At 51.6% G+C, this 21,127-nt stretch overlaps 4 protein-coding genes across 4 annotated transcripts; 2 read left to right on the top strand and 2 right to left on the bottom strand.

Annotated features, from left to right (window-relative positions):
* Positions 1 to 528: 528 nt before the first annotated feature.
* Positions 529 to 8,480, top strand: TGME49_320260 (hypothetical protein). Its single transcript, XM_018782988.1, has 7 exons — positions 529 to 2,731; positions 3,345 to 4,366; positions 5,005 to 5,309; positions 5,776 to 5,861; positions 6,060 to 6,177; positions 6,503 to 6,610; positions 7,065 to 8,480. The coding sequence occupies exons 1-7, from the start codon at positions 1,909 to 1,911 to the stop codon at positions 7,237 to 7,239; spliced, it is 2,637 nt and encodes an 878-aa protein (XP_018638061.1). The 5' UTR covers positions 529 to 1,908; the 3' UTR covers positions 7,240 to 8,480.
* TGME49_320270 (hypothetical protein) lies at positions 8,306 to 13,585 on the bottom strand. The gene is made up of 6 exons (XM_018782989.1): positions 13,160 to 13,585; positions 12,908 to 13,094; positions 12,505 to 12,759; positions 11,232 to 11,948; positions 10,455 to 10,888; positions 8,306 to 10,018 (listed from the first exon to the last, which is right to left on the bottom strand). Exons 3-6 carry the CDS (start codon positions 12,683 to 12,685, stop codon positions 9,215 to 9,217), a joined length of 2,136 nt encoding a protein of 711 aa, XP_018638062.1. The 5' UTR covers positions 12,686 to 12,759; positions 12,908 to 13,094; positions 13,160 to 13,585; the 3' UTR covers positions 8,306 to 9,214.
* A 509-nt stretch (positions 13,586 to 14,094) lies between these two features.
* TGME49_320280 (hypothetical protein) lies at positions 14,095 to 17,465 on the top strand. The gene is made up of 2 exons (XM_002369854.2): positions 14,095 to 16,008; positions 16,358 to 17,465. Exons 1-2 carry the CDS (start codon positions 14,827 to 14,829, stop codon positions 16,574 to 16,576), a joined length of 1,401 nt encoding a protein of 466 aa, XP_002369895.1. The 5' UTR covers positions 14,095 to 14,826; the 3' UTR covers positions 16,577 to 17,465.
* Positions 17,466 to 17,751: 286 nt separating this feature from the next.
* Positions 17,752 to 20,113, bottom strand: TGME49_320290 (hypothetical protein; the record flags this gene model as incomplete). The annotated part of the gene is made up of 3 exons (XM_002369855.2): positions 17,752 to 18,284; positions 18,543 to 18,705; positions 18,905 to 20,113. 3 exons carry the CDS (start codon positions 20,111 to 20,113, stop codon positions 18,052 to 18,054), a joined length of 1,605 nt encoding a protein of 534 aa, XP_002369896.1. The 3' UTR covers positions 17,752 to 18,051.
* Between the last annotated feature and the right edge of the window lie 1,014 nt (positions 20,114 to 21,127).

The following is a 21,127-nucleotide window of genomic DNA, read 5'->3' as shown; positions in this document are numbered from 1 at the left end:
GTTGACCAGCCACGAACTTGTCGGGCGTCGTGTTGCACGCCGTTTCACTACCAGCACCCCATGGGAACCACGACCCCGCTGGCTGCCCCCCTGTTCTCCGGTTGAGTGTACACAACGCTAGAAAATAACGGTGTCCTTGTCCGCTCAACCACAACAGACAGCCACTTAACCTTCTTCACCTTCACTCAACACTCTTTGTCTGTGCTGATCGGGGATGCAGGGAGTCAAGAACAGCAGCGGGGGTCATCTCCTCCTGTCTTCCCCCCCCTCTTCCTTTTCATAGCCACGACTATCTCGACCTCGACAGACGTCCGAAGCCAGGAGGGGGGGGGGGCGGCTGAAAAGGAGGAAGGGAAGGGGGGCTCTGCCTCAGGCATCGCTTACTGTGGCGAAGAAGAGCCGTCCGGCTAGTTGGGTCGAGCTTCCACTGGCCCTCGATTCCCGTCAGCTAACCTTTCTCTCGCCCAACTTGTGGTCTCTTTTTCCTGCTAGTCAACGTTGCTAGAACGGTAAAGCCCCTTTCCCGCTTGCATCCTTTCCCCTCTGGTGTCGGGGTAAGGCGTTTTAGGACTCCCCCGTGTAATTTATCCTTTGTGCCAGGCGCCCAACCGCCTGCAGGGTAAGGGGTGAACGGACACTGGCTGCTTCCGACATATTCACCTTTTGCGCGTCTAAGGCTTCCCTGATACATTTACGCCCCCTTTCTCTATCTTGAAGTTTTCGTTCCCCTACGACGTCAAGGGGAGGCTACCGAGGAAGAGGACGCCGAATGAGAATGTATTCTCATGCCAACCCTTACCTTGGCGCCCTGTTTTATATATATGGGCTCGACCAGGTGGCCACACCCTCTCAGCGAATCGCTGGGTCCGTGTTTCTTTTTTCTGTCCTGGCGAAACCCTGGAAGCCGAGATCCGCAGTCTCGGTTGCTTGCTTTTCTCACTTGATTCCTCGATCGAAACGGGGACGATAATTCACCCGCTGAATGCCAAGCAACACGCTGATGAGCAGTCGAACCACTTGCTCGCGTGAAGTGAGAAGAACGCCCGGTTGACAGCAAACAAAGCCCTACCGCCCGAGACTGAGTCATGGTTATTTGATGGAGAGATAAAGGGGGAACAGCGAGGCAAGAGATGTGCAGAGACGGAACGAGTTCATGGTCTGCAATAAAGACAGCCGGCGACGGTGCCGAATTGAAGAACCTGAAGACACGAATAAACATGTATTTCTGTATGTCTGAAGAGGATATATAGAACGTACATCTGTTTACACAAATGTTTCTGCGAAGAAACGCGGCGAAGGCTCGGAAGTAGAGCCAATGACGATTCATGAGACCTAGCCGGAACGTTTCGGAGCACACTTGTCGAGGCCATCACAACAGCTTGCGGCTGAAGCGACGGACTGTGAATTTATTTTCATTTGTTCCAGTCCGTTGCTCGTCTTGACCGTTTGGCTGCGTAGGGGGATGCCTTTTTTTTTCGGTTGGCTACCTCGTCATGACCCTCCTCACGTCCGACAGCCTAGAACGGGTCGTGCGTTCTGAGAGGACTAAATGATCAAGATTCACGCACTGGAGACTGGAGGCGCGACTAGAGTTTGACTGATGCAGAGAGTTCAATCTAGTGAATTTGAGGTAGCATCTGAACTCTGAAAAAGAAGAGATCATCAAACAGCTCTATCCTCAAGCCTGGAATAGGACATTGCACGCACGCGCAGTGTCGCGTGGAAAGTGTGTGTCTCGGTTTCCTCCTCCTGCGCCGTGCTCCGGTTTAGGTCTCTCCCTAGTTCAGTTAGATCGTTTCATTTGTGTGATTCGAAAATATATTCCTTCCCCCGCCTCCCTTGCCCGTAGCCACGAGTTTCCTAGAGAACGAGGTCTCCCTCCAGTTTCCCCGCGTCCCTTCGTTCGCCATGGCGCGTGCTTGGGCGGTCTCTATTATTTCGCTTCTCTGTGTTGCCGTCCTAGCGGCCCCGAGTTACGCGGGGCAGACGCAGACACATCACCGCTCCTCCCATTCTAACGCTGCCGTTACTTCCTCGGTGTTGACAGCAATGGCACCCGCGTGTCTCCGCTGTTCGCCAGAGTCGCAAACAGCGTCTGCCAGATACGCCCACGAAGTCGTTTCCTCCCTTCATATCCCGCCAGCGGACCCCGCCCGCTGCGAAATGCACCTCCAGCATCTGATCTGCTCTTTCAACTGCTCCGATATGAAAACCCAGTCGTGGGCTTCTGTTGATGCCAACGCGTTTTCTGGGATTTCTTTCGTGGAGGCTGAGACGCGCGTCTCCACGACTGTCCGGGTGTGTTCACATGCATGCGAGCAGTTCGGTGCAGCATGCGGGACTGCCGGAAGCGTGGGTGCCGTCAAGGAAGGTGGTTTGTCTTTTGTGGAGAAAAAGAGAGGGGGCAAGCGCGCAGCACACCAACGAGATGCAGGTCAGGACGGAGAAGACTCACCGGGTTTTCTTCACCTGCACACAACACAGAAAAGTCTCAGCCGCGACAGCGCCAAAGCGAAACAGAGACATCATTCTTGTGTGAGTTTGAAGCTGCCCGAACTGCGCCTCGCGGGCAATGGCGGGAAGCCCATGGGGCTGGCCTTTGTGTCCGTCGATGGACCCGCGACTGGAGTTGAACAGGAGACACAGGGAAACGATGCATGCCTCAGCTTCCTGCAACTGGAACAACCCTCTAGCTACACAGGAGAGCAAATGGTAGAGAGTTCCTTCCAAGGTAGGAAAACCCCCAAGAAAAGGGAACAGTGGGCGTTGTGGAGACCGCCTTACTACAACACGGATGTTGGCATGAGAACGAACTGGGCCGAGGCACAGGGAGCAGATGGGCTGCCGAAGCGTGGCGACATATCTGGTACCTTTTCTCCCCTTCTCTGGTCACTCCCACATTTTCTTGTGTTTCCCTGTTTCTCGTGTGGCGCGACAAGTCCACAGGGTCCTTTTCGGTCCTCTCCCGCGTAGTTTTGTGCATCTGAGGAACCATACGGGCGCATGCGACTCAGGAGAGACTGAGAATGTTAGCACTTATTCGGGATTAAACGGGATGAAAGGCAACCTGAAGAAGCTGTATCCCCGCAGAGATGTCTCACGCCATTGCCAGAAAACTAGATGTTGTTGCTTTTCTCCTGCGGTGCGTCTTCCTCCCCATGCATTCCGACACCGCGGTTTTCACCCTGTTCTCCCTAGGATTAGGAATTGGTGAAGGAATCCTGAGAAGCTCTTGTTTTGCGTTTCTATTGAATCCAGGAGCACTCAGGCCGGCACGTGGTCAACAGGTCGTCCTGGCATGTCTCATTGGTGTTTTCTGTCGCTTTTACCCTCAATGTTTACAGCGCCTTACCTAACGCGACTCCAGTCAATTGCTGAGCACGACCAGCTGACTGATCCGTCGACACTCGTTCCAGCTGTCCCCGTTGTCCCAGTAAACTCCCAGCCTGTTATGCCAACAGACATTGTCACTGTCGCCCCGGCATACCCTGCCATCACCCCTTCCGCCGCGGTCCCTGCAGCCATCGCTTCCCAAGAGCCGAGCACCGGAGTTGCTGCAGTCTCCAATCCTGCCGCACCAGCTGTGGTGTCAGCTGCCATCCCAAGTGCTCCCGCGACTCCTGCATCCCCAACGCCTCTCGCCGCGATCCCTCAGCTTGCTGTCTCCTCGTCAGTTGCCCCTGTCGCTGCGTCCGCTGCTCGGACTCCCGTCGTCGGCGCAGCGCTTCCAGGCGCGGCACTCCCCGAGGCTTTGACTGCCACTCCGGTACAGCCCGTTGACGTCTCTCAACTGCAGCCTGTTGCCCCTACAGCGGCACAGCCCCTCGTCCCTGTTGAGCTAAAGCCTGCCTTTCCCTCTGAAGCGCTTCCCGTTGTTTCAGCTCAGGCGCAGCCGGCTGCTGCTCCTCAGGCACAGCCGATGGCCGCTGCTCCTCAGGCACAGCCGATGGCCGCTGCCGTAAAGACGCCTCAGCCTCCAGTGGCTAGTGGTCCCGCGGCAGCTACGAGCACCACAGTCCCGTCTCCCGTTGCAGTTCAAAGAGTTGCTGAGGCCCCACAGACTGTGTCTTTGACCCCTGCCGCTGCGGCTTCACCCTCAACTGTGAGTGCACAGTCGGTATCTGCGCCGGCCACCCAGGCGGACGTCGACTCTGATCCTGCGACAGCAACAGCCCCCACAGTGGATGGGGCGACGATTTCCACAAGCGAGGAGGCAGGTCCCAGTCAGTCAGGAGCTGCAGAGACAATGGAGGCGCTACCACCAGTCGCTGGTTCTCAGGTCCGCTTGGTCGGAGCACCGCGAAACATCCGCACAACCAGGACACAAGCTCAGTTTCGAGAGGCCCCAACGATTGAAATTATACCGGTACGTGACGTAGAAAACGTTTGGGTGAATGGAGATAAAACAGGTGTGTCGTGGAAAGCATCAGTTATATGGTAAGTTTTGTTGCACCGAACGCGCGAAGTTTGGCCGGCAGACCAGGCGACAGTGGTCTCCGATTCTAACTTGAGTTTCTATGGATAAAACGCCCTTCGCATCACACAGAAGGCCCACATATCAATTGACCACGCGGTGTGTGTCGGCAAAGTGTGAAAGGTGGAAGACACAAACCCCGCTGTCGACCCTTATCCAGGTATAGCACGTGGACAGCCCGACTGTTTTTTGTCCACCATTTCTTGACCAGTAGTGTGCCGCGTTTCCTTTCTGTTTATTTCCTCTTCTTAGGATCCCTCATAGTTTTCCATGAACTGCGTATGGAACCTCCCTTCACACTCTGAACTGTCACTCCTCATTCGCCGTTGTGGCGCCTTCCGTATCTCAGTCGTCATGTGCTGCTTATGGTCGCCCACCGCCAGTGATCAATAATGGTTTTCTTCTTGGTGCCTCCCTTTTCTTCCGCACCCGTGGGGTTGTATTTCCTTCTCCCTCTGTCCCTCCTCGCTGTTCTTCGCTTCCGCATCGCTCGCGTTGCCTCCCGTGTGGACGCTTGCGCCGCCTTTCAGGCCGACGGATTCTGCATGAACAACTGCGAGTGCTGGCCAGTCTGGGCGTCGGCGATTGTCGTGTTTGTGATCTACTTGGCGGCAACGTTCACTGCGATTGCCATGACGGCAAGCCTCTTTTCTCGGGGCCTCTGGTCGAGCACCTTCTACCGAGGAGGCGGCAACTGGCTCGTCGTGGCATCAGTCACAGGCGCGCTCACTGGCGGGCTGGTTGGCGGCCTCGTAACTTACTGCGTCGCGGGCGGCCTCGGCCTTGCCGCTGGTTTGATGACGCTTTGCTGCTCAATTTTACTCGTCGGTCGAAGGTGCGCGCAAGAATAAAACGAGGACTAAACAGCGGGTGGGCGGAAAGGCGGCAGCCACTCGAGAATCGAAGCGGGGAAGCAGAAGAAGGAGAGATGAGCAAGGAATCGGGGACATGATACGAGAGTTTCGAAAGCTATTTGGAGAAAAAGATCAATGCACATGGTGCAGGAACCACAGGAATTCCGTCAAAAGGAGAAGAGGTCGACACAGCCGTCTTGGTGGCTGAAGAGAAAGAAGAATAGTTCCTGCGTGTCCGCTTGTGTGTGGGAGAAACTCGTGAAAGAACGCATTCAAGTTTGGATATAGCTTCGGCTTCAGTTCCCGATGTGCACGGTGTTTCGGGAGGCCAGATTACCACGTAGTGCGACGCTGTGTATCACCAGTTTGGTCCGGTTTCCCTCGTTCCTCTCTACTGTTCGTTCCAGTGGGATGGTCTACTTTTGCTTCTCTGTCTTCTATTCGCAGAGGCGCGTGGCTCGGAGCTATGGGTGGTGTCCTGACGGGTGGCGTCGTGGGCGGTATGATCAACACGGGAGGTTTAGCATTTGCATGTAAGTTCCGGGAAGGCGCCGACAATGCAGAAGGAGGAATCGCGCGTCAGGGGCATCGAAATAAGTCAGAGGCGGAGATACAGACCACGCTCTGTTGCAGTATAACTCGTTGAGATGGTCGCGTTCATGGGTGATCTTGTTTCACCATTTTTCTTTATCTTTTTCGTGTCCGGTTTTCCTGTTGGGTCGCGTTTTCAGTGGGCGCAGGCGTTGGATTGCTCCTTGGTATCATTTGCGGCTTCGCGCCGGTCGCTCGCCAACTGAAAGTGAATGAGCGCTACATTCGTCAGGGCATGGCGGCGTCCATATCAGGAAAGTGAGTCTCCCAAATCTTTTGCTTCCGATATCTTTGTTTGTTTTCTATCCCGTTCGCTCACCATGTTCTGTAGTCATAGATGAGCAAATAAACTTTTCGTTTGATTTGTCTCCACTGTCTCCAGTGCCTCTCACATTCCAGTGTTTCCTTCTCTAGGAGACACCACACACGCGGGACGGTCGTTCGTGCATGCGCCGCTGCGTTGGTTTCCTTCTGTCCTCCCGCGTTTCTATAGAAACAAATACACCGAGTTTGCACGGAAGTTGGTTGAGCATGCAGGTGGCGTTTCATGAACTGAAATTTTCCTCTATTCAACTGTCCTCAGCGCTGGAAAGAAACACCAAGACGCAGCGCGGCGGGGGGACGGAGGGATGGACCACGCCCGCGGTGGCTACGATCCTCTTGGCTCTGGTGGTGAAGAGTCTCACAGACAGTAAGCGACAAGGAAGAAGGGCCAAGCATCTAGAAGGAAGAAGGTGCACATGGGTGAAAGGCGGGAGAAACTTCATAAGTCGTGGAAATGACAATGCGTCGCTGTCCTCGCTCGTGGGACGTGGAAGTGTCTTGCGTCTAGGCGGACAGGAGAAAACGAATCACAGGGGAATCTCGTCGAACGCAGTTCACATTCTGTCCTGTGGAAGGGCGATTGATACATACTCAGGCGAAGCTCTCTATTCATCTAAGACTCCACAGAAGATTTCTGTGGGAAAAGTCCTGCATTAGGATCAGTCATGATCGAATGTACAACTGACTTAGTGGCCGCTCTCGCTCTGTCTCCTGAGGTATATTCACCGTTTTCTTGCCTGCCTGTGTGCACAATCAGCCGGGTTGACACAATGCCTGAACTGAGGCTCTTCCCATGACCTGTCTTTCTCTTTTCTTTCCAGACCGAAACCCAGCGCCTTAGGCAACACGCAATCGTCACGGCGCCCGGACGTGACCGCAGGGTCTGTCTCTCGGTTGCGTTCTTTAGGCCTGACACATCAAGCCTTCACAGCAGAAGATGACAATCTTTTAGAGCAGACGAGATCTGGCGAGAGCGACGGACACGAGCCCTGGTGAACTGACAACGCACCGAGGAGGCCTGGAAGCGCCTTGCCCTCGAGTAGCGTGGACGTCGAAGAGAAACGTAGAAATGCGTCCAGAGATTTGTGAAACTGAGGCAAATGAAGAAGAGTGGTTCTCTCAGCCTTACGAAAAACGAGAGCACTACAAACACAACATGGTCAATTAAAAATGTATGCATTCATATTTCAGTTTATACGTTTGGAATCGACTTTCATTATGTCGCGAAGACAGGGACGAGATACATCTCCGCACATGTACATGCCTTCGGCTGATCCGTGTGTCGGAGCCTATTATCGTTGCGCATTTGTCATGCTTTCTATCTGTGCGTTGTTTCTTCTGTGCCCACGACGAAAGAGGACCACGAAAAAAGAAGGGAAATCCTCTTGCTTCACGCAGGTCCCTCGGTTCTCTGTGCATGGATAGGTATCTGCCGATAAGCATTTGAGGACAGAATTACTTGCGAGTAGGCCAGCAAATAACTTTCGTGGCTTTCTTGAGCTGATACGCAGTCATCTGTGTATTACATTTTTCTCTGTATGACTGGGGTGGAAATGTACGTTGATAAATTCAACACCCTTCTTTCGACAGGGCGTGATGCATGGTTGCACACAAACGTAAGTGTGAGTGCAGGTTCAATGGCGGGTATCCCCTCCAGCGGATAGAGAAACATGCTTTTGACGTTTCTGGAGACACGCATACATTTGAGCACTCTCAAATGACGAGGGGAAATGAACTGCCACTTGTTTCATCGCTGTCTCTCGCTGATGAGCTCACGGTGGTGCTTGCACTGTGCGTAGGAGTAATACGTATTCATTGCTGGGGGGCGTCTATCGCCTTTTTCCATCGTTTGTTGTTGTGGCAGGAGATGGCAAGAAACAGTCAAGTCACTCCAACCATGCTGTCTTGTCGCTATCCCATTTCGTCCCTTCTTGTGCTCCGCCTGTGTGTCTTCCCCGGGGAAAGGAGTACCGAACGTATGAAGTGGAACAGTGGAAAATGTAGTTCTTTTTCGTCTGTCTTCATTTCTGTCAATCATGCTGTGAGGGTGACAGTACATGTTTCGTGTCCCGTCCATGAGATTTAAGTTCACCGCTGATGTCCTTTCAACGAAATGCTTACCTGTGCTTTGGTTGGTCTACATCTGCATTTCAGTTGGAGTGTACGTAGGTGAACAGTGCAGCAGCGAAGAAACCAATGCTGTTCCACAGCCTGCGGTATGACGGGAGTGAATGATCTACCAGCCAAACCGCCAGCAGACATGATTACTGCATCCCCCGCTTTTTTCTTCACACATACTGCGTCTGGCACTAGTCTGTTACGAAAAGTTTCGGGGTGCACGGCAGACAGCAGCGTCGTCGACAGCTTTCTGCTCCAGAGAAACAGAATATCAACGCGTGGGTGCAGAGAGCATAAAAAGAACTCAATCCGTGTTGCGATCCGCTGCAGTCAGAAGCCGCGTAGAAATCCGGAGCTCCACAGACAAGGTTAAATTGCTGGCGCGTACAAGCTTCCACATCGCACCGCACTCATTTTGAAATGGAGTCGCCAATGCACTTGAACAACAGCCAGCAATAAACAGGAAAGCAGAAGTGACACCCGCCTCAAATGCGTGGAAGGTCCTTCCAGCGCCATATACGCACTTGCTTTGCTGTCAACTTTATCACGTCTCTGTCACTTCGTGTCGGTCTTCCTCTGGTTCTGTTTCCATCCCATTAGAACAGTGCTTCTTCTCCGTGATCCCCTTCTCTCTCTCCTCTTGTTCGATTGCTTGCATTCGAGTTCCGTGTCGTTCCCCTCATTTTACTCGCTGCAATTCTCCGGCCGTCAACGCTTTACTGTCTCTGATTCGACCTCGTTCCTCACGCTCCTCTTATCACCGATATGTGTCTGCCACTGAGTCTCCCCTCACCTTCCTGGCTCTCGTTCGACGTAGTTGCTCAATGCCTCGCTACGCCTGCTCACTTGAGACCTACCAACTGCTTGGCACAAAATACTGGAGAGCGGCTCCAAACCAACTGCCTGCACAAACTCCTGCGACGACGCCCAGGTTGATTCCGAAAGCTACGTCTTGTTTCTTTTTTCTGCAAAATCTCTCCACTGCGCTTCTTCTCCGTCTGAGAGGCAGCCCAGTCTCCATTTTACCGTATCTGTCCTCGGAGACAACGGCTGAGTGGGGTCGAGGAGACTCTCGATCTTCTGACTTCAGCAACGGCTGTCTGCTGGAAGGCGTTTCGCTTCCGCTTTCTCCGGCGTCTTCTTCCTGGCCCGCTCCTCTGTTCCTGGGCCTCTCGTCTTCGGTGGCTTGTCCCCGTTGTTGCACTCCCTTTTCGCCTCTGCCTGCGTCTTCGGTCTCTCCCCTTTCTGCGTTTGCAAACTGGCGAGCGGAAGCGGCTGCAGCAGCATTCGCGTTGAGAACCGCGATGGTTGCGTACAGGCCGTTGCTGATGGCGAGAGCCAGCATGAGAAATAAACGAACGTAGTCGTTGGAGATGAGACGCAGAAAGAACCCCCAGGCGGTATTCGAGGCAGTGGCAGAAGCGCCGCCTTCCGTCGCGGACTCTTCAAGACTCACAAGCGAGGACGGCGACGCGGATCCAGGAAATGGAGACAAACGAGTTGAAGGCGAAGAACGAGCAAACGAGACGGGTAGAGTGACGACTCCGGAAACGGCGTTCAAATCGAAAGATGCCGTTAAAGGCACGGCAGGAGTTGAGGGCGGAAGCGTGGCAAGCTGGGAAATGATGAACAGCGGGACGAAAAGGAAGCGAAGAATCTGCGGAAACACGCAGAACAGACACACGACAAAAACTGGTTTCTCGGCAGAGTCCGCTTGTTTCATAGAAACGACTCCACGGGTTTCCGTTTGAACGAAACATAACAACCCTCGGCAAATGAAAAGAACATGTGTGACGAACACAAGGTCAGGCTGCACTTTCTCTTCCAAGCTGTTTTCTTCGGGTTCTGCCACAATGTTCAACGGGGGAAAGTGTGAGGTGAAAAATGCTGCACTGAGTTCGACCTGTGGTACACGCTCCAAACAATGCTCCATCTTGCTTCCTGCTCAAAGCTTCACTTCTTTCCTTTTCAGTCGCTCCCAACGTCAACTTAATTCTTCCCTTGAACCTGTCAAATTCTTTTTCCAACCCTTCTACAGAGAACTTCTGGTTCCTCTGATTCTCTGTCTTTCCTCTCCATATTCTATTGCTTACCACAGGCACCGTGAGAGGCGAATTTGCAGATTCCGCTCGCAGCCTGTCGCGTTCTCCTTCCTCGTGATCACGTCCACTCTGCCTCTCCACTCTTCTGGTTTCACTGCCTTCTGTTAGCTTGTTGTCGTCATCCTCGTCTTCTCTCCTAATCCAGGAAGGCAAAGGGTGGGGACCTGCTGCCTCACTGGCCGCTGCTTCGGCTTCTGCATGCAACTGGTTTCCCTTCGCCGTCTCAGACTCGAGCAGACAACACTTGAACCACCTGGTGAAAAGGCGACTGACGAGGTCGCCAGCTTGAAAGCAGGTAGCCAGAAACAGCTGAAGTTGCTGCGCAGTGAAGCCCGACATAAAGAGCGCCAACACGGTGACGTTGGCTGCATTTCCAGTCTTTGATGCAACCAAGGAAGCTTGTGGGCGCCATTCGGCCGTGCTTGCTGAAAAGAAGACAAATCTGGGGGAAGCGGAAAGAGAATGAAGGTCCCCAAAATGCGAGGCATGAACGGGGGAAGTGGAAAGAAGCTGTAACTCTATGCGTGCGAGCAGGTGTCTACGGCAAGGGAAACCTACTCGAGAGACACAGGAAAATAGATAAAAGCAAAAATCCACATGCAGAAAGGTCAAGCGAAAAGGACGGGAGACGGGACAAGTGCTGTTCAGACTGATATGCCAGAGGACACAGAGACAAATTCAGATGGCCATGCTCAATGATCCGGTTCTAGGCCTTTGACGGAACTCTTTTGCAGAGAATCCCCATGTTTTGAAGCTGCCACCTCTTACCTGGGAAAAGTAGGCCGGTGACAAAGAGGGTAAGGAAAAGGTTCGTTTGTTCGACCCGAACTCTTTTATCTATCCACTTGGCTTGTTCGGTTGCTGCACTTGTGCTCACGGAAACGTCGCCGCCTGGACCGCGTCCTCCGGGCTTCTCACTGCCGCGATCAAATTTGCCTGCATCGTTTGCTGTTTCGCCCTCCCGCTGGGATCGTGCACTTGACACCGAGGTGTTTTCCGTTTCCACGTGAACGTTCGGATTGGCATCCGAAACCAAAGGAACGACCTCTTCCGTCAGCGGGGCCTCATCGGCATCATGGGACGAGGCGGGGAGAGCAAGAAGGGTGGAAAACAACCGCGACTGGTTCAGCGCTCGATAAGAAAGGATGCAGATGAGAGTAAGGCATGTACATACAATAAACGCGAGACTCGAACTGCACAGAGACCACAAGTATTCATTATCGTGCAACATAGAGTCGCCCGGTGAACTGTGCACACGCGTATTGATCAGTTCAAAATCAGTGTGTCCAGGCTCAGCACCAGCTCCAGGAGGGACACCGACGGAAAAGTTCGGTCTTAAGGGCACGACGCGCCACCCTCCGTGTTGAAGCATCTGTCGGATCAGGTACGGCGTAAAACCACAAATAGCTGCAAGAACTCCCGCCGCCGCTTGACCCACAAAGAACTGATACAAGTATCTCTCGTCTGTCACAGAGCCCGCAAGAACTGAACACACACACAGAAAAGAGGACGCACACACACAGGCACACACTTTGATACCGACAAGCCGATATCTCGCCCGTGAAAAGTCGTCTTCCACTTAAATATCTGATCCCAATGCGTAGAATAAATCAACTATGAGAGTGAGCGCAGCACGCTGATAACAACCTGAAACATATTGGACAGAGCCGCAAAGTTCTGCTCTTTCTATAAGAAACGGTGTCAGGTAGATGGAGTTTCTCTGGTTTCGATAGTTGTTTCGAAGCACAAGAAACCTCGAAAACCCGCCGCTGTCTACCACAATCTGTTCGGAAAAGTATGTTCCACAGACAACATAATTCCGTCTACAGCTCTGTGCTACTACACATTTGGCTCAGACGAGGTAGCGGAGGACCTGGCTGTATCTGCAGAAGAACTGCGACCACCGCGCGACCCCTGTCTTCTTATCTCTCGGCAGTGACGAGAATCGTGCGCCTTCGCCTCATAGTTCTGTCTCGCTCAACGATGCTGCACTGTGAGACATCTTGACGCCAAAGGATTCGCGGCATTTAAACCCGCTTACTGAAGGCTGTAGCCTGCAGAAATGCACCTGCTGCAGCAAGGATGAACAGAGCGGATAGACAGGTCGCGAGGCCAAGAAAGGTCGTCTGAAAAAAATAGCCGAACACTGGTACAAGGATGGTTGCAACTAGCAGAGCTCCCAGCGAGGACAGGTAACAGGAAGCCAAAGAAATGCGCGGCATGATCCATCCAAGCAAAGGCTGGATCAACAGGAGGGCTGCTGAGTTGATCTGAGCGCTGAACGAAAAAGAGACAGCTAGCAGGAAACTAGATGAATAGGATTGTCACTTGCTCATGCCGTAATGTGGCAACCATGTTGGAGCAATGATCAGATCTGTATCTCAACGGATTCAAAGAGATGTTCATGTTTGTGCCGTCCTTCGTATAATTCATTCCGTTCCTACCAATGTTGTGGCAGTCATCGACTTCCAGCGAACGCCGACTTGTCAGTACACGTACATATTGTGATGAGAGGCTGCCTGTGCTAGTCGGGGCAGATTGGTTTCTCCTCCAGCCGTTCCTAGAGTGTTGGCGCTCCACAGAGACCAAAACCGATCAAAAGCATTACTGTGCGTGTATGGGATATACGGTCTGTGGGCGGGGAACAGCAACAGGAATCTCAATGCACCACAGCGCCGTTATCGCCAGAGCCTCACCTCCAGGTTCCCCATTTGTACATTGGGAAATACGTAAGGGAGAAGATCGGTAAACTTGTCAGCAAGCTGTTCCAAGGCATAGTCGTGCATATTCCAAGCAGAAGAAAGAGCCTCCTCATGCGCATCTCCTCAAGCTGCTGGTAGTGGTCGTCATCGCGTACATCGAGGCTCCTACCGTCACGCTCTCCACCTGCCCCGATGGACAGGGTGGAATCCGCGGCTGCCTCATTGCTGTTCTTGTCCATTCTTCCTTCACCTTAACCCTTTGTGGTCTGCTGTGGTTTCGCGATTGAGTGGTAATCTGTAGGTTGCTGGTGCTACGATGGTTGGACAAAACACGGTGTTCTTTGATACCGTCAATACGCAAAGTGCACCACTGCTCAAATTCTCCATCCAGCGAAACAGCAAACGCCGTAAAAACTGAACAGTTCAGGCTTACAGCATGCCGCCGTGAGGCTCATCGTGGAAGCGCTGCTGCTGTATAGTTGACAAACAATTTTGAGAGAATCGACCCCTGTCATGACACGAGCAAAGTCACTTCTTGGCGCATAAACACTTCGTTTTCGTCCGTCTCGCTGCGCCGGCTGACACACGGGTGTCGAGAACCATGACTGTTAATAGCTAGGGATCATATCCCGGTGAAATGATACCTGAAACACAGAAACAACCAGGGTAGTGTGAACGATACAATCAAAAAACATCCCCGTTTTGCCCGTCATTGAGTGGAAATGGTTCGCCATCAATTGGCCCGCTCAATCTCTGTACGACGGGGGTTCTCATGCCCACATCCACAAGCAATTGAAACACTTTCACGTCGAGCGGGACTGGTTAATAAATGTGAAAAAAGTCAGTGAACTGTGAAGCCGATCTAAGTAAATTCCGGCACTTGATCAGTTCCAAAAGCGGACAACCCAGCACAATGGGAGGAAACTCACTGGTAAGCGGCACCAAACAAAGTGACGAAGCCATTCCTTGTAGAGGGTTTTTGAGCAATGGAAACAAGCGTGCTGATGTTGATCCACGGGTTTAAGAGTCAGAAGTATGCTTGGAGGCTGAACCAACGGTGTCTCGTATTCAGAATAGCACGACTCGCCGCAGCGCCAACTTTGCATCTACTGAAGTCTCCACCAAATCCGCAACAAGCCCTGTTTTGCTTGAGCCTCAGGGATGTGTGGGTTTGAACTTATCAGCTACCGTGAAGTGACATGCAAATCGTCACAAGAGTACATTAGGAGGCTTCCAGGTAGCTCTGATGGTTAGATGGATCTCGGCAAAATGATGAGGTCAGGCGAGCCTGCACGGCTTACTGAGACATCGCGAACAAAGAGAAACTTCGAGCTGCGGCACGCAGGATCCGTCAGCCAGAACTGTAGTCATTGACTGCGGGCACATACGCAGTGCTATTTCGTGTTGTATGTCGCCTTTCGTCGACTTCGGAGTAGTCATAGCAAAGCTATTGCATCGCCATACACCTCAGACAGAACAATAGAAAGGAACCAGTAGGTGTACTAGTATTTTTAAGCTTTTCGCTTTTTGCCTCGACGCGAGCATGTAAGAGCCTGACGGTGTGTGTGGATGTCGTAATCCCATTTTTTTTCCAATATTCGAGCACTAAGAGGCCTAAATCTATCAACGGTGTCCGCTGTTGGTTGGACGGTTCTGATACGATGATGCAAACGGCAAGGGGGAATAGAAACATTTTTTCGCATTTGTGGCAAGGCCCGGATGCCCTTCAACGGAATCGGGTATTTAAGAAAACGTTGGTGGTGTATGTTGCGTTCGCCGCTGTATCGTCTTTGAACCGAAGTAGTGGTTACATAGGAGGCTCAATCGCAATATGGGAGTCTCACGCTGCAGGGGCTGGATCGTCAGTGTCCCTGGAGAAACCCGAACGACCTGTAACGCGTGGCGGCCTTCTCCCCTCTGCATATGCAGACGATGTCAATTATGATGCAGGTCAGTTGGACGACAACAACAATGAAGGAGTGGTGAACCACTCGGAGTTTCCCAAGCGCGACGGCGAAGCAAACGACACCATCTACGCTGGCAGTAACGGCGTGCTGCCAGCTACTTCCGACGAGGATAAGGACGACAACGAGCAATTCAAGCGGCCTCCGATGACAAGGGCTGATCGCCAAGGAGGCAGTATCCCACACGAAGGTGGTGTTCAAGAAGGAGAAATGACAGAAAACGCTGATTATTCCCCAGATACGGAAGACGAGGATGAATTAGCAATCGAGGGGGACGATGATGGGGAAGAGACGGAGCACGAAGAGTTTGACTTCCAGTACTACCTGCCTCATCAGTACCGTCGAGTGATACCCGGAACCAACATCGATTATTATGATTACGTCCTTATGGAAGAAAGGCAGGCACGTGGAGAAGTAAACGAACCTCCAAACGATCGCAGCGGACTACTCCCATCTGATGATGGAAAAGCTTTGCCAGTCGTAACGGCAAACAATGGGGTCTTCTCATATTGCTATACGACTGAGAAAGCGGACATCTTGGAACGCTGCGCGCAGGCTGCCACTCTGGGAGACGGAGTTTACATTCCGATTGTGAATATGACAGATTTCGGTCGTCACAATAACGCCGAACTTGGGAACCCAGCTGTGCAGACAGTATCTATTCCGCCTCAACACTATACCCTTGCAAGACAGGATTTACCTCCTGAATGGTTTGAAACTATCGCTGAACTCAAGAATCGTACCCATCTTCGCGTCGGGGGCCTGTGGTTTGGGCCTCCAGATTTTGATCGAATGAGTGCGGTTCTCCGCGAGTATCCTGGTCTTCTGGACGGATTTCTTGTGGACTGGGACTCTGGTGAAGGGGCCTGCATGAGCAAGGTATGTCTGGCGAGCTGAAGCCTCTCACATCGACTTATTTGCCGCCCTACTAAAGTGTTTTGTCGAGCATTTGGTAACTGATTTATAGGAATGGTTCATATGCTTGTTTCCGACCTTGAATCAGCAAATATTGACATTAACAGCATGGTGACAAAGCAACGCTCCTGAAAAAGGTGCCCGCTCCTCAGCGAAGCCACACAAGTGCTTTGGACATGAAGCTCCTCCACTGCAACTAATGCCAGATGTAATATGCCACTCAAGAGATTAAACATGCACGTGTCCGGCAATGAAAGGTTTTCAGCATACCCGGAAAATTTGATGTTTCTGTGTGCTTGAAACTGACCCGCAGATTAAAAGGCCACCTCGTTTCAGTAGAAATGGGCGTCAAAACGGATGGTGGAATCCAAAATCATTTTTTATGCGATACTATACTGGAGGCCAAGATGTGGACGTCTGCCGCCTGCCTGACAGGACACCCTACACGGCCGAGCCGTTCGTCAACAACAACTTCAGAGGCAAGTGCTTCTCTGTCGAGCAATTTGACTTCATAGAAAAACGCGACTGGTAATTTCAGTGCGAAGAAATTTCGCATTGCCGAACATCTATGAGCGGAGCTGGGAGTACACGACTCCCTAAAAGTCCGTAACTACGGCGCAAACAACGCCCGTCGTGATTTAAGAATCACTGTAGCCACGGAGCACAAGACTGTAACATGCGAACTCATTCTGTACGAAATATCTGCATTTAAACCCGCTAATCCACATGACGCAAGTCACAAAGCATAGGCAGTTGTCTCGCTGAGAGAAAACTTCTTGGTTTGTACTGAAGTACAGCACGAAGGGAAATGCTTCCCAATAGTGTTGGGCCTAAACACTCTTATTTCCCATCTCCCATTTTGTCTGTCCGGGCACCACTTTGAATTTTCCAAATCCTCGACAACACTTCGTACGTAATACCGCTTGATCCGAACTGTGTATTACCTCAGAGCTCACACCGCCATCTGGATGGGACCTATCCTTCCCATGTTTTGGCGGCTTTGAAGGACGTTGTTATCGAGCCATCACAAAGTATGCAGAAGATGCCTGCAACGCCCAGAAGCAGCGATACATCTTCGCTCCCTTTGATAGGGCTTCCGAGAGTATGAGAATCCTCTTAAATGATACTTGCGCAGCGCTTGGTCAAGAGCTTCCACCTCACGATTTGGTAATGGCTATTTAGGACGATCTGCATCACCATATGACCCACCAAGGAAAACAGTTTTCAATACAGCGAATCTGTGCGTACGTCAGTGAAGCGTAAGCATGGCAGCTGTACTCCACTGCACGTGACGTTCTCGTGATGGAAGTACTGAATACTGGGCAGTATTTCACACCAGCAAATAAAACAAAAGCCATTGCCTCATTAATCACAGAACCTCAAGTGATCCAGTGAATGACCTTCGTGACCACTCTCTGTACAGATATGGCAGGGGAGCGACTCCGTACGCTGAGACAAGCATGCTTGCACTAATCGGTGTCCGTTGTGTCTATTGCGTAGTGCGACGAGAAAAAGACATAAAACTGCCGACTACCATAGTAATATCAATTAGCTGCGTGTGTGCTCCTTGGAAACATTCCCGCTGAAAAACGTCAGACGCGGGAAGCGCCTGCGTTGTCATCACACCTCTACGGAATAGTTGCCAGTGGTTGCCGAGGTGCCGAAGTCCCAGCCTTAGGGACGCAAAACCGATGCGGAACCGTGCGCAAGCTTCTTAGTTTAGCGATGTGACGAGCCACATAATGTTAAACAGACGTTTACTTGTACGATGGATCTAGACAGATCAGAAAGTGTTGAGCGCGGTGGTATTTTGACAGCGGTATGTTCACAGAAGCACCGCGAGAAGTTTCAAGTGAGACTGTCCTTCGACGACTAAAGGCTCGAAAGGCGGAGCTCAAACAACACAAAGGGCTATATTTCCCGTTCGCCGACCCCACCGATAGAAACTATTGGCGTATGCCAACAATTGAGGGTTTTACTGAGAGCGACATTTTCGCCTGAGAGTCATTACACATATTGCACGATATCGTGTGGAGGGACGTCGTAGCCGAGAGCCCTGCAGCCCTCTTTGAACATTGTTAGTAGTTTGTCGGAAGTTCTCTCGTAAGGAGCGAACATAAACCTTTGTTGAGTGGCATCGCAGCTGTGTGCAATGCTTGCTCTGAAGGCGCGGTAGCATCGTCCTTGGTGGCCGGCGAAGCAAGGGAAGTTAGGTACCCATTCGTCAGGAACCTTCATTTCTGCAGCAGCACACATGTTTACCAGAGACGCTCAGAGAAGTGTTCGTTTTGACGATTCACATTCTTTAACAGCAGTTCTAAATCTTAAGCTTGCGGCGTCGGAACCTCGTCGATAATCACAAACGAGTCCTTTTGTTTGGGGAATCTGCAACAGATGAAATTAAGTATTTATGTTCAGATTAGACTCGACTGTGTCTCCTGTTCACGAAACGGCAACTCGCGCTAGGAAATCATGCTGTAGAGAGGAGCGTAACTTACCTCTGTCAGCCCGTACGTAGCTGTCGAAAGAGTACGGTGACATGTCTTTCAGTACACATGTGTTGGCATCTTGGCCTCCCATGTAGTATCGAAAAAAGAAATCTGGTTTATCTGCCCAGGCAGTGGGCTCACCGGCCTTGTTCGTCCGCGGGGGACGTTCAAGCTGTAGCAAAAATGCGATACCGCATTAGACAATGCATCGAATAAAAATGAGTATCGTTGCTAGGCTATGACCCGCAGTTTTTGTTCTAACGCGCTGCGACAATTCGTGCGAACTGCTTCTGGGCTCTTCATTTGTTATCACCATGATAGTCTTGTCATTTACCCCTACTTGCAGTATTGAATCTCGATGAAATGCTTACGCTATTCTTTTGGCATACCTTGTCGACACATGCCCCAACGCCGTCTTCCCAATCGACATAAACTCCGTCAAAGACGCCTAGGTTTTCTTTGATAATTGAATCGATTTTGTCGAAGTCAGGAGGGCCGAACCAAATCCCAGCGACTTTGAGTCCCGTCACAGCCTTCATTTCCTTGATTGTTGTGAACCAAGAGACGCCCAAATCACGGACGGTTCGACGATAGTGGTCCTCTGTTAGTGCGGCCGTCACGGTCGACGGATCAGCTTCATCCGGATCCACGAGGCGTCCGAAATCCAACATTTCGTGCATTTGAATGTAAACGCCTTCAGCGGCGTCACTTGCTTCCGCACATCGTTGCCAGATTTCCTCTTCAGTTCGGGCGTAGCACATAGCATAGACACCATTCTTCTGCGCAGGAAATCCTCCAGACTCTGTTTGCACATCGTCCTCCCCCGATATTTGGCCACCCTCCTCTGACGCTTCCTGTGTCTGTCCCGGGAGTGACCCAAATGGAGGCTCCATCAAATAGAGTCGTTCTTCAATCACGAGATTATAATATAAGGGGTCGTCGCCTTCAGTTCGTCTTCTCAGTTGATCAGGTATGTCATATGCTGTCTCCCACTGTTCAAACGGCTCCGGTGGAACTGCATCTCGTTCGTAGATGTCGTCGGTATACTCCTCTTGACTCGTGCTAGGCAGAATGTCTTCCATCGACGCACCTTGATAGGCGTCCTTCAGCGAATCTCCATTTTGTCCCGCACTCATCCCTTCGCCTTCGTCTACGCTCCCAGATGACTTCTCTGGCTGCGAATCTTTTTCAACTGGATCTGACTCAGAAGTGTCATGGCTCTCAGCCGGTGTGGTTTCTGCGGACGGTTCCCCAGACGATACTTCTTGTGCTGGAAGTTGCGCGACTTCTGTGCTCTCCCCCGGTTCGGAAGACGAATCTTCTGCTTTGTTCTCGGCAGCTGCATCAGTTGCCCGTGTTGTCCCAGGCGAGACTGGTGGAGCGTTACCCCGGAGCTCGGCAGCAGTCGCTATTAACACCGAGTGAGTGTGCGCAGGCCGTGAAAACGTGTCATGAGGATGACACGCAAACGGGTGATGAGGCAGAAGACAGAGAAAGAGAAACACGCTACACAGAGCAGTCAAGCGTCGACATCTTGACTGGGTTGACCAGCCGTCAAAAGTCTTCGGTGAAACATCCATTTTAGCGTTCAGCTGCGCAGTGAAGCTGTCGATGAAGCAACTTCAACGATGTCAGTGAGGGTACGCGGGGTACGCGTGTAGCAGTCCTAGGACAACGCTAATGCCCACAAAATAGACTAGCACAGGAGGTTACTGAGCCCGTACGAAAAGCATGATTTTCCCGTTGGTATCCTAGCTTTTCCATAACTGTTGTCGCAGCAGCAAGTCGAACCATGCACAGAATACCTAAGCAGCCGAGTTTCCCCGCGGCTGTGCAAACTCGCATGTTTTTGATCAGGGCAACCAAAAGCTTCCACGTTCAGGAAGACAATCCGGCTACATAGACCCTGGAGTCAAAGGGGCAGGATTTGGTCCACCTGATTAATTCGTGTTGCAAAGCTTTCTCAGACAACTCATACTCATGCTAGATCTTCTGGTTGCACCCGTTTGACACAGCCGGCGTATTTTTCGCTAGTGTTAACTGCAGTGCGACATCCAAAAGTTCCACATCCTCAGAACGCGGCTTCTTACGGACCCGGATCCCGTGTACCTGCTATTATCAAACGGATTTGTTGTGAACTTTCCTACAGGGGCAAGTGACATTGAGATTCCTCCTCTTTAGACAGTTCCGTGCAACCGTGTGGAATAACGCTCGGCAGTGGACTTGAAAGATAACTGCAGGAGGCAACATTGCTGACATCCGGTAGCCTGTACCAGCGGATGACTCCTCACCGAAAACTGTCAGATAGTATTTCGCAATTCCCGTGCTCCAGCAAACAGAGTCGAGGGCGACACGTGTAGAGATAAAGTAAAGCATTCTTCGGCCCGTCTGAACAGGACTATTTTCAGTGATACGAAATACCTAAATCCTGAGAAGAAATGTCCTTGATTCCCGATGCCCCATAAAGCTCTTAACAACACTACTCAAATTGAGCAGAACTGTGACACACACCAGGAAATCGCCCAACTGTGCTGACAACTGCGTACCGAGCATTGATGACTGGTATGAGTGTAGATTTCAAGTTGCAGAACGCA

This window comes from Toxoplasma gondii, chromosome IV, assembly GCF_000006565.2.
Source record: "Toxoplasma gondii ME49 chromosome IV, whole genome shotgun sequence".
Taxonomy (NCBI): Eukaryota; Apicomplexa; class Conoidasida; order Eucoccidiorida; family Sarcocystidae; genus Toxoplasma; species Toxoplasma gondii.
The sequence above is the reverse complement of the archived record's forward strand: the minus strand, read 5'-3'. Positions and strand labels throughout refer to the sequence as shown.

Bases quoted from the DNA above. Each gene is read 5' to 3' on its own strand.
- TGME49_320260 (XM_018782988.1), top strand. From the start codon at position 1,909: ATGGCGCGTGCTTGGGCGGTCTCTATTATTTCGCTTCTCTGTGTTGCC. The intron at 2,732-3,344 runs GTAGGAAAACCC...CAATGTTTACAG, and splicing joins GGTAGAGAGTTCCTTCCAAG to CGCCTTACCTAACGCGACTC. The intron at 6,178-6,502 runs GTGAGTCTCCCA...AACTGTCCTCAG, and splicing joins GCGGCGTCCATATCAGGAAA to CGCTGGAAAGAAACACCAAG.
- TGME49_320270 (XM_018782989.1), bottom strand. From the start codon at position 12,685: ATGCCGCGCATTTCTTTGGCTTCCTGTTACCTGTCCTCGCTGGGAGCT. The intron at 10,889-11,231 runs GTAAGAGGTGGC...TCTTCTTTTCAG, and splicing joins CACCGGCCTACTTTTCCCAG to CAAGCACGGCCGAATGGCGC. The intron at 10,019-10,454 runs GTAAGCAATAGA...GTGTTTCCGCAG, and splicing joins CGCCTCTCACGGTGCCTGTG to ATTCTTCGCTTCCTTTTCGT.
- TGME49_320280 (XM_002369854.2), top strand. From the start codon at position 14,827: ATGATGCAAACGGCAAGGGGGAATAGAAACATTTTTTCGCATTTGTGG. The intron at 16,009-16,357 runs GTATGTCTGGCG...ACTGACCCGCAG, and splicing joins AAGGGGCCTGCATGAGCAAG to ATTAAAAGGCCACCTCGTTT.